The sequence below is a fragment of the Peromyscus leucopus genome, chromosome 8a (assembly GCF_004664715.2).
Source record: "Peromyscus leucopus breed LL Stock chromosome 8a, UCI_PerLeu_2.1, whole genome shotgun sequence".
Taxonomy (NCBI): Eukaryota; Metazoa; Chordata; class Mammalia; order Rodentia; family Cricetidae; genus Peromyscus; species Peromyscus leucopus.
The window spans coordinates 5,575,603-5,587,905 of record NC_051085.1 but is presented as its reverse complement, the minus strand read 5'-3'; the positions used below and the strand labels follow the sequence as shown (position 1 = coordinate 5,587,905).

Genomic DNA, 12,303 nt, shown 5'->3' with positions numbered 1-12,303 from the left:
GAGCACTTGACCAACTGAGCTATGCTCCAATCCTCTCACTTGTTTGTTCGCTTTTTGAGACAGGGTTTCTCAGTGTAGTCCTGGCTGTTCTGGAACTCGTTCTATAGACTGGACTGGCCTTTCAAAGAGATCCGCCTGCCTCTGCCTCCCGAGTGGTGGAATCAAAGGTGTGTGTCACCACACACGCACGACTGTGCAAATGGAAGAGTCATCCTGTCTCAAAATAAAATGAAAGAGTTGCGTGTGCACTCTCATTCTCTCTCTCTCTCTCTCTCTCTCTCTCTCTCTCTGTCTCTCTCTGTGTGTGTGTGTGTGTGTCTAGGTCAATGAATATGAAACTTAGTTTTATTTGTTGCCTGGGTTAGTCTAGAAGCGCTGGGCTCAAGGGATCCTCCTCCGTTGGCCTCTTGAGCAGGTTGGAGTCCTGGCAAGCTTATTTTGGAAGTAAATGGGAGAGCACACAGAGGAGCAGGCTGCTCCTGCCCTGCCGCCAGACTTGGCAGCCTCAAGTGAAGGCCTCGGCCTCCAGGACCAGCAGGCTTGAGCATCTCACGGCACGAATCCCACGTTGTCAGCTCTCCATTTCTCCAGAATGCAGGTGGTCAGATGACTTCTTTTAAAAAGAGACTAATTTGCAGTTTTAAATAGAATGGCATGCTACCTTCCTGTAGTCTTATTTTTTAAAAAAGGAGCTGTTCCTGCTTCTAGTTGTGTCAAATCTGATTAAATGCATAAACATTTTCCATCAAGAAAGAGTAACCTTCTAAACTGGGTGTGGTAGCACCCCCCTGTAATTTCAGCACTGTGGGAGACCAGGTCATGAGGATTGAAAGCATGTTCAGGGCCCTGGGTTTGGTTCTTACTATAGTATGAAACAAAATCTTGTCTAAAAGGGGGGGAGATGGGGCTGGAGAGATGGCTTAGAGTACCCGAGTTGATCATCGGCACTTACATCAGGCAGCTTACAGCTGCACACAGCTCCAGAGATTCTCTGAGCTCGGCTACACCTGTATTCACACACTCATACCCATACACCGTCAGACACACATCATTACAAAGTAAGTCAAACATTTATTCGTTTTGTTTTCTGTGTAGTGTTTTTCCTGCATGCAGGTATGTGTACCACATGCCTGTCTGGTGCCCGGAGAGGTCAATAGAGGGTGTCAGATCCCCTGGGATTAGGAGTTTCAGATGGTCATGAGCCATCAAGTGGGTGCTGGGAACCGAACCTGGGACTTCTGGAAGAGGAGTCTGACTTCTTAAACAATGAGCTGTATCTCCTAGAAATAAATACATTTATTTAAAATAAAATTTAGAAGGGCTGGCTTCAGTCTGTGGTAGAGCATTGCTGTAGCCCAGTGCTCGAGGCCTCCATGCTTGAAGCCCTGGGTTCAGTGCCTATTACGGAAATAAGAGTCCTTCTGCGCTCTGGCGAATAGCCAGACAAAACTCTGAAGTGTTGACCCCTTCAGCTGGGTCTCTCTAAGGCGCTCCCTTGCCAGACCCCTCTGAGAAGCCTTGTCCTGCTCTGCACTGGAAACTTGTCCACACCATGGCTTCTGCTGTGCTTAGGAACAGTCTTGTTTAGCATGGTGGTCCTGCCGTCGTAAATGTCTGTCACGTACTTACTGCTGCTTGGGCCTTGTGTTTGGTGTGTATTGTCTCACTGGGTCTCAAAACAATCTTGCTGCAAGACATAGAAGCCGAGACATGAATGGTGGGTCACACAGGGAGGCCCTCCTGGGTGGCTGGGCGCCTGTGACTTTCATACCGCTCTGTCCTTGTGCTTCTGTAAAGCCAGCGGTCTGCCTCACTGGAATATATTTGGTAAGCACCCCAGCACAGTGCTCCCGGGGCCCTTTTCTTAGGCAGAGGTTGGACAGTGGTAAAACATCTGCCCTACTTCAGGCCACGTGTGTGGCCAGCAGGCATTCGGTGGCTCTTCTCTGTTCCAGCCACTGTGCTCAGTGTGGCATAGATCAGAAATGGTGTGCGCCATCATTTAGTGGACAAGACGGGGAGGGAGTCACGAGGAAGGAGCAGAGCAGGAGAGTGGGTGGCAGACCACCCACAACCTTTGCCCCCCTCTGCTCTCAAGAGGTGATGTGTGTTAGACCCGCTAGGGGGACAGATGCCAGGGGCCCTATGGTGGCCTCTACAGATCCGCCACAAAGCAGGCTTTTGGCCACTTCATGGGAATCAGAACATCATCAAAAATCCCTCTGTGGCCACGACCCTAGTACTCAGTAGGTGAGGCAGGCTGAGAGGGAGACCCCATCTTAAAACACAAAACCAAAAACCACCCCCCCCCAAAATAGGGAAGAAAGGATCCCCAGTGGAGGATGCCGTGTAGCTCACAGTGGCACAATTGCCTGGCACGTATAAACGCCCCAGCAACACAGGAGAAGGACTCTCTGTGTGCCCAGGTTTCTCTCCTGTAAGCTCTCTGAGGGGTCCAGGAAGTACTTCTCCGGGCTTCCTGTTTGGGGCTCAGTCAGCGTTGCCGAGGCCTGCTCTTCTGTGTGTCTTGCCACCTGGTTAACCCTAGCCCTTGAGAGTGTCCTTTTACCCTACAAAGAATTCATGTTCAGTTTTGTGCTGGCACTGGTTATCTGGACCTAAATGATCTGCTGGGGCGAGGTAAACTGAGGTCAGATACTGTCTTCTATGCCCCGAGGACTCTCTAGTACCCAGGAGCTTGGTGCGGAGCCAAAGCTCCTGATCTGCATTTTAGCAGAACCCATGTGTGGACATTAGAATTTCAGCACAATTTGACAGAATCATTGTATCAGATGAAATGATTCTGTCAAAAAGGAAGATATTTAAGAAAGGCAATTCTTGAAATCTGAATTCTTTCAATTCTTGAAGTCTGCCTCTCCCTCTAGCTGGGGCTTTTGAATGTCCTCAGTACACTTCTCCGTGACTCACCTGCTTCGCTTCCAGCTCCCACTGTGCACAGCAGCCCCCCCCCCCCCCCACCCATGCTCCCTCAGACAGGCGCAGCCTTTCCCTGTCTCTTTGTTTCCTGTTGTGCCTTTTCAGTGTCCCCGAGGCCCCAGTTTCAATGTCCACTCACTGTCTGGGAGTTTTCAACTTGTTCCAGATACTTGGAGAACACCAGAGAGTCAGCTATAAAGAGCTAAGTCCCTAGCCCCTACACTAAAGTTTTCAAATGTAATTTAATTTATTATGGTGTGTTGGGGGGAGCCTGTGTAAGAAAGCTGTGAACTTACTGTGAACTGTGTATTAGGCAGCATGCAGAATATTCTTACCACAAGGTGGCTACGCTGAATAGTTTAATGTCAACTTGACACAAGCTAAAGTCATCTGAGAGGAAGGAATGGTAATTAAGAAAATGCCTCCGTAAAACCAGGGTGTAGGGAAAGATCTGCATAAACTATGATAAGCTTGAAAACAAGGACATGAAAAGAATACTTTGGTATGTATGTCCATATTACCTCTGTGGGAAAGGCAAAGGCCTGGGAGGAATATTCTTGTCTCTTTTCACATGACCAGGGATGTTCCCTACTGTTCTTGTCTTGCTTAAACTAATTCTAAACATGCCACGCCTTTAATCCCAGCACTCGGGAGGCAGGGGCAGGTGGATCTCAGTGAGTTTGAGGACAGCCTGGTCTATAGAGCCAGTTCCAGGACAAACTCTCTAGTCTATGTTGTTAATCTCTGACTGAAATCCACTTACTGGTCCATAGAGTTGAAGTTCCGGCGTGTGTCCGGCACGTCAGTCCGCCATCACCACAGTCTCTTGTGTTTATTGTCCACGGATTGCCCCCACCCCAGGCAGCCACTGGTCTGCTTTCTGGAGCTACAATAGGTATATTTTCTAGAATTTTTATGTAGGTGACATTAAATAATCGGCGTTTTGATTAATACAACATGGCTTCTCTCCTCATTCAGCAGCTATTCCGAGGCCGGTCAGCTCTTTTCTTTCTCTTTAAATATGGCGTCATCTAACCCAGGATGGCCTTGAACCTCTGATCCTACTGCGGCCGCCTCCCCACTACTGGGACTTCTGCACCGCTGTGCCCACCTTTAAAATCTATTAGTTTGTTGTTTGTTTAGTGGGGGGCAGCGCTGGGGTCAAACCCTGGATCTTCTGCATTTTGGAAAGCACTTGGCCACTAAGCTAGACTCCCAGCCCCTCTTTTTTTTTTGACAACCTTGTCCAAGGATTATAGATACGGATCACCACATCCAGCTGACAGCTAAGTTTAGGTGTAGGTCTAGATTTTTTTTTTTTTTTTTTTTTTTTTTTGTTTGTTTGTTTTTTGAGACAGGGTCTTGAGGTGTGAGCCCTGCCTGTCCTGGAACTTAGAGTAGACCAGGCTGGCCTTGAACCTGGACATCAGCCTGCCTCTGCCTGCCTTCTGAGTGCTGGGATTAAAGGCATGTACCACCACCCATCTAGCCAGCTTTTCTTATCTTATCCCATCTACCCTTTGCCTCTGGGCTCTTCCCGCTCTAACTTCTGTAAATCTTACTCTTACTCTGTGGCTGGCCCCTGGAGTCCTCCTCCTCTGGCTCCTTCTCTTTTCTCCTCCCTCCTGTTCTAGATTTCTCGCTGCCTGCCAGCCCCGCCTGCCTCTCTCTCTCCTACCTCACTATTGGCCGTTCAGTTCTTTATTAGACTATCAGGATTTTAGACAGGCACAGTAACACAGCTCCACAGAGTTAAACAAATACAACATAAACAAAAGCAAGATGCTTGAAATACCATTCTACAACAGAAACCTGCTCCTAGAAGCTGCATGCAGAAGCCACCAAGGCAAGGAGCCACTGTTCCTATCCGAGAGCAGTGAGGTGTAGGGCAGGGGGTGGACTGCTATGGCTGGACAACCACGGCATTTCTTCATGAGCATTTGGGCTCTCACCTGTTCTAGACGTTTTTGGCCCGCATTACCAGTTGGTCTCTGTTAGCCCTATAGGCAGGAAGTCTGGCACAAGTATTCTATGAGAGAGGGAGCCTTCCTGGGTCTAGCCTGAGCCCTTTCTCAAGGAGTAGGGAGATGGAACAGGTTGGCCCTCAGATGCTACTATATATTTGTGGTATGTTCCTGGATGAGCAGAGTGGTTTGGACAAGGAAGCGTTGACCTTGGGTTCTTTGTGTTGTCCCAGCCCAGTCTAGTGCAGTGTATCCGGACCCACGCCTAACTCTGCAAAACGCTTTCTGTTCTTAGGCTCTCCTCGCAGGCATGCGCCATCGTGAGAACAACTCACCCTGCCAGGGAAATGGAGAGCCAGCCAGCCGGGGCAGGAGTGGCAGCTGCCTGTGGCCTGCCGAGGAAGAGCCTTCCAATGAGGCCACCGCTCCTTCCTACAAGAAGCCTCTGTATGGCATCTCCCACAAGATCATGGAGAAGAAGAACCCTCCCTCTGGAGACCTGCTCAGCCCCTATGAGCTCATTGAAAAGGCAAACTCCAGTAACAGCCCTTCTCCTCTGCGCCTGCTGAATGAGTCTCAGAAACGGGAATGTGGTGCTGGGGTGGCCAATGATGGGGACCCCAATATCTACTTCCTGATCCAGAAGATGTTCTACATGCTCAACACGCTCACGTCTAACATGTCCCAGCTTCACAGCAAGGTGGACCTGCTCTCCCTCGAGGTGAGCCGCATCAAGAAGCAGGTGAGCCCTTCAGAGCTGGTGGCTAAGTTCCAGCCCCCGCCGGAATACCAGCTCACTCCCGCCGAGCTGAAGCAGATCGTGGAGCAGAGCCTGTCCTGCGGCGACCTAGCCTGTCGCCTGCTCGTGCAGCTCTTCCCGGAGCTCTTCAGCGATGTGGATTTCTCCCCCGGCTGCAGTACCTGCGGCTTTGCCGCCAAGCGGAAGCTGGAGTCGCTGCACCTCCAGCTGATCCGCAACTATGTGGAGGTCTACTACCCCTCTGTGAAGGACACGGCTGTGTGGCAGGCCGAATGCTTGCCACAGCTGAACGACTTCTTCAGCCGCTTCTGGGCCCAGCGGGAAATGGAAGACAGCCAGCCAGGCGGCCAGGTCACCAACTTCTTTGAAGCCGACCAAGTGGATGCCGGCCACTTCCTGGACAGCAAGGACCCGGAAGAAGCTCTGTCTCTGGACCGCAGCAGCACCATCGCCTCAGACCATGTGGTGGACACACAGGACCTCACCGAGTTCCTAGACGAGGCCTCCTCCCCAGGTGAGTTCGCTGTCTTCCTCCTGCACCGGCTCTTCCCAGAGCTGTTTGACCACCGGAAGCTGGGTGAGCAGTACAGCTGCTATGGCGACGGGGGCAAGCAGGAGCTGGATCCCCAGCGGCTGCAGATCATCCGCAACTACACGGAGATCTACTTTCCCGACATGCAAGAGGAGGAGGCCTGGCTGCAGCAGTGTGCCCAGCGCATCAACGATGAGCTGGAGGGCCTGGGGCTGGAGGGGGGCAGCGAGGGGGAGGCCGCCCGGGACGACTGCTACGACTCCTCCAGCCTGCCAGATGACATCTCCGTGGTCAAGGTAGAGGATAACTTCGAGGGCGATCGGCCCGGCCGGCGCTCCAAGAAGATCTGGCTGGTACCCATCGATTTTGACAAGCTGGAGATCCCGCAGCCTGACTTCGAGATGCCCGGCTCAGAATGCCTGCTGAGCAAGGAGCAGCTGCGGAGCATCTACGAGAGCAGCCTGTCCATCGGCAACTTCGCCTCCCGCCTGCTGGTGCACCTCTTCCCGGAGCTCTTCACCCACGAGAACCTGCGCAAGCAGTACAACTGCAGCGGTTCCCTGGGCAAGAAGCAGCTGGACCCCGCCCGCATCAGGCTCATCCGCCACTACGTGCAGCTGCTCTACCCGCGGGCCAAGAACGACCGCGTGTGGACTCTGGAGTTCGTGGGCAAGCTGGACGAGCGCTGTCGGCGCCGGGACACGGAGCAGCGGCGCTCCTACCAGCAGCAGCGCAAGGTCCACGTGCCCGGCCCCGAGTGCCGCGACCTAGCAAGTTATGCAATCAACCCCGAGAGGTTCCGAGAGGAGTTTGAGGGGCCCCCACTGCCTCCTGAAAGGAGCAGCAAAGACTTTTGCAAAATCCCCTTGGACGAGCTGGTGGTGCCCTCGCCAGACTTTCCGGTGCCTTCCCCCTACCTGCTGTCAGACAAGGAGGTCCGTGAGATCGTGCAGCAGAGCCTGTCCGTGGGCAACTTTGCTGCCCGGCTCCTGGTCAGGCTCTTCCCCGAACTCTTCACCGCCGAGAACCTTCGGCTGCAGTACAACCACTCCGGGGCTTGCAACAAGAAGCAGCTGGACCCCACGCGCCTGAGGCTCATCCGTCATTACGTGGAAGCGGTCTACCCCGTGGAGAAGATGGAGGAGGTGTGGCACTATGAATGTATACCCAGCATCGACGAGCGGTGTCGCCGCCCCAACAGGAAAAAGTGTGACATCCTCAAGAAAGCCAAGAAAGTGGAGAAGTGAGAGAGAGGGCTGGGCCGCCCAGGGACTTGGGTCACCACAGGCTGAGCAATGGGTGGGGACCGAGCATTGCTCCGGAGCTCGTACGGTACCCACAGACAGGCACCTTATGTCGGTGGGGAGTGGTTTCCTACATTTGCACACTTAACACCTACCCAGCCACAAGAAAGAAGCCTTGAATTCGGTCTCTTGTATTCACGACTTTATTCTGTGATCCCCGGTGGCACAGCCGGAGTCTGGGAGTAGCCAAGCTGTGAAATCCAAGAATTGACAGGGTAGGTCCCTCCTCAGGGCTGGGGCGCCCTCCCTAACCCTCACAATTCAAAATACAGATTTAGACTAGATGTGGTAGCCCACACCTCTAGGTGGAGGCCATTGGACCTCTGTGAGTTCAAGGCCAGTCTAGTCTCCATAGTGAATTCCAGGCCAGCAGGGTTACATAATGAGACCCTGTCTCAAAAACAGCAAAATACAAATTCAGCAGCTTGTTTCTCTCCCATGTTTTACATCTTCCATTTTTATCTTTTTTTTTTTTTCTTAATTAAAATGAAATCCTTTTAAAGAAAATCATTGGGCTCTTGGGAGCCATTTTATTTAGGGGGAAAAAATCTTAAGATGAGATACTGTAAGATTACTTAAATTGCTGGAATTTTTAAAGATGATTTTAGATTTATGCTTTTTTTTTTTTTTCTTTAAAAACATGCCATATTCAGGCGTTATGGGTAACTGTGGCTTCGGGTGACACAGGGACTAGTTTACGAATCCTGTGTTTGACACCTGATTTTGGAAGAGTCCAGAGGCCCCTTGGATCCAGCAGACAGGATGGAATGGAAGTACTAGAAGTGGTGTGTAGCCCCTGATGCTCTGAGTCCCCCTTCTGCCGTGGCCCCCGAAAGGTTTCCGGGGGCTCAGCCTGTCTGCTGCCCTGTGGTGCTCACTGTAGACAGAACACTGGAAGAAGATATGAATGTAGATAGATGTGGAGGCCCAGTTCACACATGAGCTGCGTCCTCCACGGCCCTGTTCCCTCTGCACACAGAGATGGGACACAATGTGTAGGGGCATCTTTGTGTGACTGATGGGTGGGCTTCTCTTGGTTCACCAAGAACTGTTTACTTCCCATGTATTTGTACAAAGCCCTGTCCCCAGACCTCAGTGTTAGCTCCTCCCATGAGCAGCATGGCCTTGTACCTCGAAGAGCCCAGGGCTCTTCTGCGGGTGTCGGAAGGACCCAGACCACCTTAAATGGAGCGCCCCTGCCCCTTCCCAGCCCCACTCCGACCTCCTCACACCTTCCAGGAAGTTCTGCCGTCCTGGCCCGGCACACCCCGGCCGTGGAGGCACACACGTCTTCTACCCTCCACCCTGGGCCAGAGCTAAGAAGGAAAGGAAGTAGTGTCTCCAAACTGAATCCATCTACCATTGACCTAGAAATGAATTGAGTTGCCTGGGTAGTCAGAAAAGCCTCGTGGGACATTTCAAATGTGGTAACTTAGTGGCTTACTATTTTGCTACCTTAATATGCAGAAATGATAGAAATAATCTATGAATTTTCTCAAGAAGATAAGAACTTTAGTTCTAGTAGACAATATGACATGATTTTGCATGTACCCAATGGGCATTTAAAAAAAATAACATAATTTTGAATACTATAAAGCTTCTATTCACTGTCATTTTCAGGTTATTTATGCTGTAACTGTAAACCTAAATTATTGATGTTGAGAAGTACACAGGGCCTTCATGGCTCTCTGTCACATGACCACACCTGCAAACATATCTCCTTACTAAAAAGTGAGGGCGGGTGCTCCACAAAAAAGCAACCTTCTTTGTGCCCAGAAAGAAGGTCACAGGGGCATCCAGAAGACTCCCCCTCCCCTTACTTGGGCCTCTCTCCAATGCCTTAGTCTCTCTCTCTCTCACACACATGCACACGCGCGCACACACACACGCACACGCACGCTCGCATGCATGCATGCACACGCGCACACACACACACACACACACACACACACTACCCCAAAGATGGCTGTGGCACTCTCTCACCCTTCCGCTAGTCAGAGAGAATTCCATGGATTTGTTCTGGTCTTGAGGATATAACCAAGAGGATTCCAAGCCATGTGGAAATTGTCCTGCTTTCTGGAGTGGAGTGTGGCCCTGCAGCGTCAGAAGCACAATCGGTTACTGAGTTCTTACAAGTCCTGTCTGCTCACAGCAGAGAGACGGCAGGTTCTAGGAATTAAGCATGACCTTTTGTAACCCAGAGCGTGTTAAATTCTGGGAAACTGTATTTTAGTTTCCTTAACACTTTAACTATGTAGGGCTTCACACCCCACCCCACCCCCGCACCCCGAATCTCATTGTCCCTTTCAGTGAAAAGAGGCGGACACTCTGGGAGCTGATTCCTGCCCCCTGGACTGTATGGTATCCTCACTTCCCATCCATACAGGTGGCTCCAGGGGGCATTTTTTTTTTCATGAAGCAATATAGATATAAAATACTTATTTTTTCAGAATTTAATGGGTTTCATGAAATCTGTTGGCGACTGCTTTCCTTGTTCCCCGTCTAAATTCTTCATTTTGTGTTTTGGATTATTTTTGCCTTGTGTACAGAGGATTCAAGATTAGCACAGACATTCTGACGTTGACTAAGCTAGCATGTCACAGTGGGTGGTAGAGGTCTTGCTTTTCTCTGTTAGGAAGTTGTTAACGAATGTATGAATGTACAGTGTTCGAATCCTGCTCTTAGTTCACGTGGCCGTGTCTGTAAGATGACAGATGTTCGTCAGGGAGTCAAGTGTCTAGTGTCGTTAGTGCCCAGTGCCCTTCCCCTTCAGTGTTGAGCCCCAAACCTTCCTTTCCTTTTAAGTTAGGGGGTGACGGGTTTATATCAGCAGCAATCATCAACCGACCAATGGGATCTACTTGGTGGTGACTGGATTTGGCCTGATCACACCACAGTGCGGCTGCTTGGGTCCTTGTAGAAATAGCCTCAGTTTCTACCATTCCCCCAGAGATTGCTTTTCGCCTGACTGAGAGGGACCTGGAGACTCCTGGTTGGAGGTCCCTGGGTCATTCTGAAGTGGGGGTGAGGGCCCGGGGGCTGGTACTGCTGTGGGAAGTCCTTGCCCCTCGTAGATCCAGCCTTAATGTCTGACATCCCAGCCCGAGCAGACCCTGCACAAAGTGGATATCAGAGTTACTACTGTGAGGAGTAAATAACGAGGATAGTTTTACCAAAGAGATGAGATACCACATCCTGTCTGCCTGTTACTATGATTGGAGTGCACCCTTAGAAAACTGAATGTAACACAAACCAGGACATTTTTGGAAATTGTATGCTCTCTAGCAACTTTGTGTGAATTTTTATACAAGCACTGTTTTATTAATTATATAAAATATAAAAATAGAAAAACTGTGGTCTCTTAACACTTCATTTCTTTAGGTCCCTCGCCACTTAGAGTGTGTCTGGATCCGTCTGTCTGCCTGTCTGTGCACCTTCCTCCCAGTCACGAGGAAGAACGTGAGTGAGGATTATAGTGCCTGGGTATCCGCTCCAGCTCACACGGTTCCCATTGGCCACCAGGGAGTGACAGAACTCACCAGAGAGACCTCCAATCCCACTTGTCCGCACACCACAAGATGAGATGCTCATCTGAACTTCTCCCCATTTCTGGCCTGGTGCCTGCCCTGCCTAGCCCAACAGAGCTTCCCTTGGACCCCACCCAGTTCTTCCACTGTGCTGCATATGGGATGTAGTTCCTCAGAGCTAGCCTGATAACAAAAAAATGCCTGCTCTTCCTCTTTGACTGATTAAAAATGAGCATGTGTCAGGCTGGAGAGATGGCTCAGCAGTTAAAAGCACTGGGTGTATTTCCAGAGGACCCAGGTTCAATCCCTGACACCCACATGACAATTCCCAACCATCTGTAATTCCAGTTCCAAGGGATCCAGCATCCTTTTCTGACCTCCTTGGCTAGTAGGCACGAGCATGGACCATAGACATACATTCAGGCAAAACACTCACACATGCCTGGGAAAGAGTTCAATTAAGTGCTCTCCCACTGCATGCATATTAAATCGCTCTGTAACAACCTTACTTAGAAAGCTCATGTAGGAGGGAAGAGGCACGTTTCCATATTTCCATATACTTCACTGTTATGATGACTTTGGCTTTTTTGTTTTTTGTTTTTTTTTTTTTTTTTTTTTTTTTTTTTTTTGGTTTTTCGAGACAGGGTTTCTCTGTGCAGCTTTGCGCCTTTCCTGGAGCTCACTTGGTAGCCCAGGCTGGCCTCGAACTCACAGAGATCCGCCTGGCTCTGCCTCCCGAGTGCTGGGATTAAAGGCGTGCGCCACCAACGCCCGGCCAAGGTTTTTTGTTTTTTGAGGCAGAGATCAACTGATCTGAAATTCACTAGACCAGACTGGCTCAAGCTCCAGTTCTCCTGCCCAAGTACTGGGATTAAGATGTGCACTGCCACGTCCTGTTGCTTTTATTGAGATGGGGTCAGGTATCTCTTTCACTGACCTGACCTTCCTTCCTCCACCTCCAGAGTGCCAGGATTACAGGCCTGTGCCACCATGCCTGGCTCAATTTAAAAAATCTTTGTTTGTTTGTTTTTCGAGGCATGGTTTCCTCTGTGCAGCTTTGGAGCCTGTCCTGGAATTCCCTCTGTAGACCAGGCTGGCCTCGAACAGAGATCCGCCTGCCTCTGAGAGCCTCCTGTGTGCTGAGATTAAAGGTGTGCGCTGCCCAGCTCAATTTAAAAATCATAATTGGCTTAATTTTTGTTTCTAGATGTGGAGATTTTGTTCCAGACGGTAGGATAAATGCTCTGAGGAATCGAGCAGAGGAAGTGGGTTTTACAGT

At 50.4% G+C, this 12,303-nt stretch overlaps 1 protein-coding gene across 1 annotated transcript in view; it reads left to right on the top strand.

Moving 5' to 3' along the window:
* Window positions 1-10,850, top strand: part of Bend3 (BEN domain containing 3) — a 41,358-nt gene extending 30,508 nt beyond the window's left edge. The window contains exon 4 of the mRNA XM_028894913.2: window positions 5,197-10,850. Coding sequence (XP_028750746.1) covers window positions 5,197-7,440 — 2,244 coding nt within the window. The 3' untranslated portion in view covers window positions 7,441-10,850. The remainder of the gene's footprint in view (window positions 1-5,196) is intronic.
* Window positions 10,851-12,303: the final 1,453 nt, after the last annotated feature.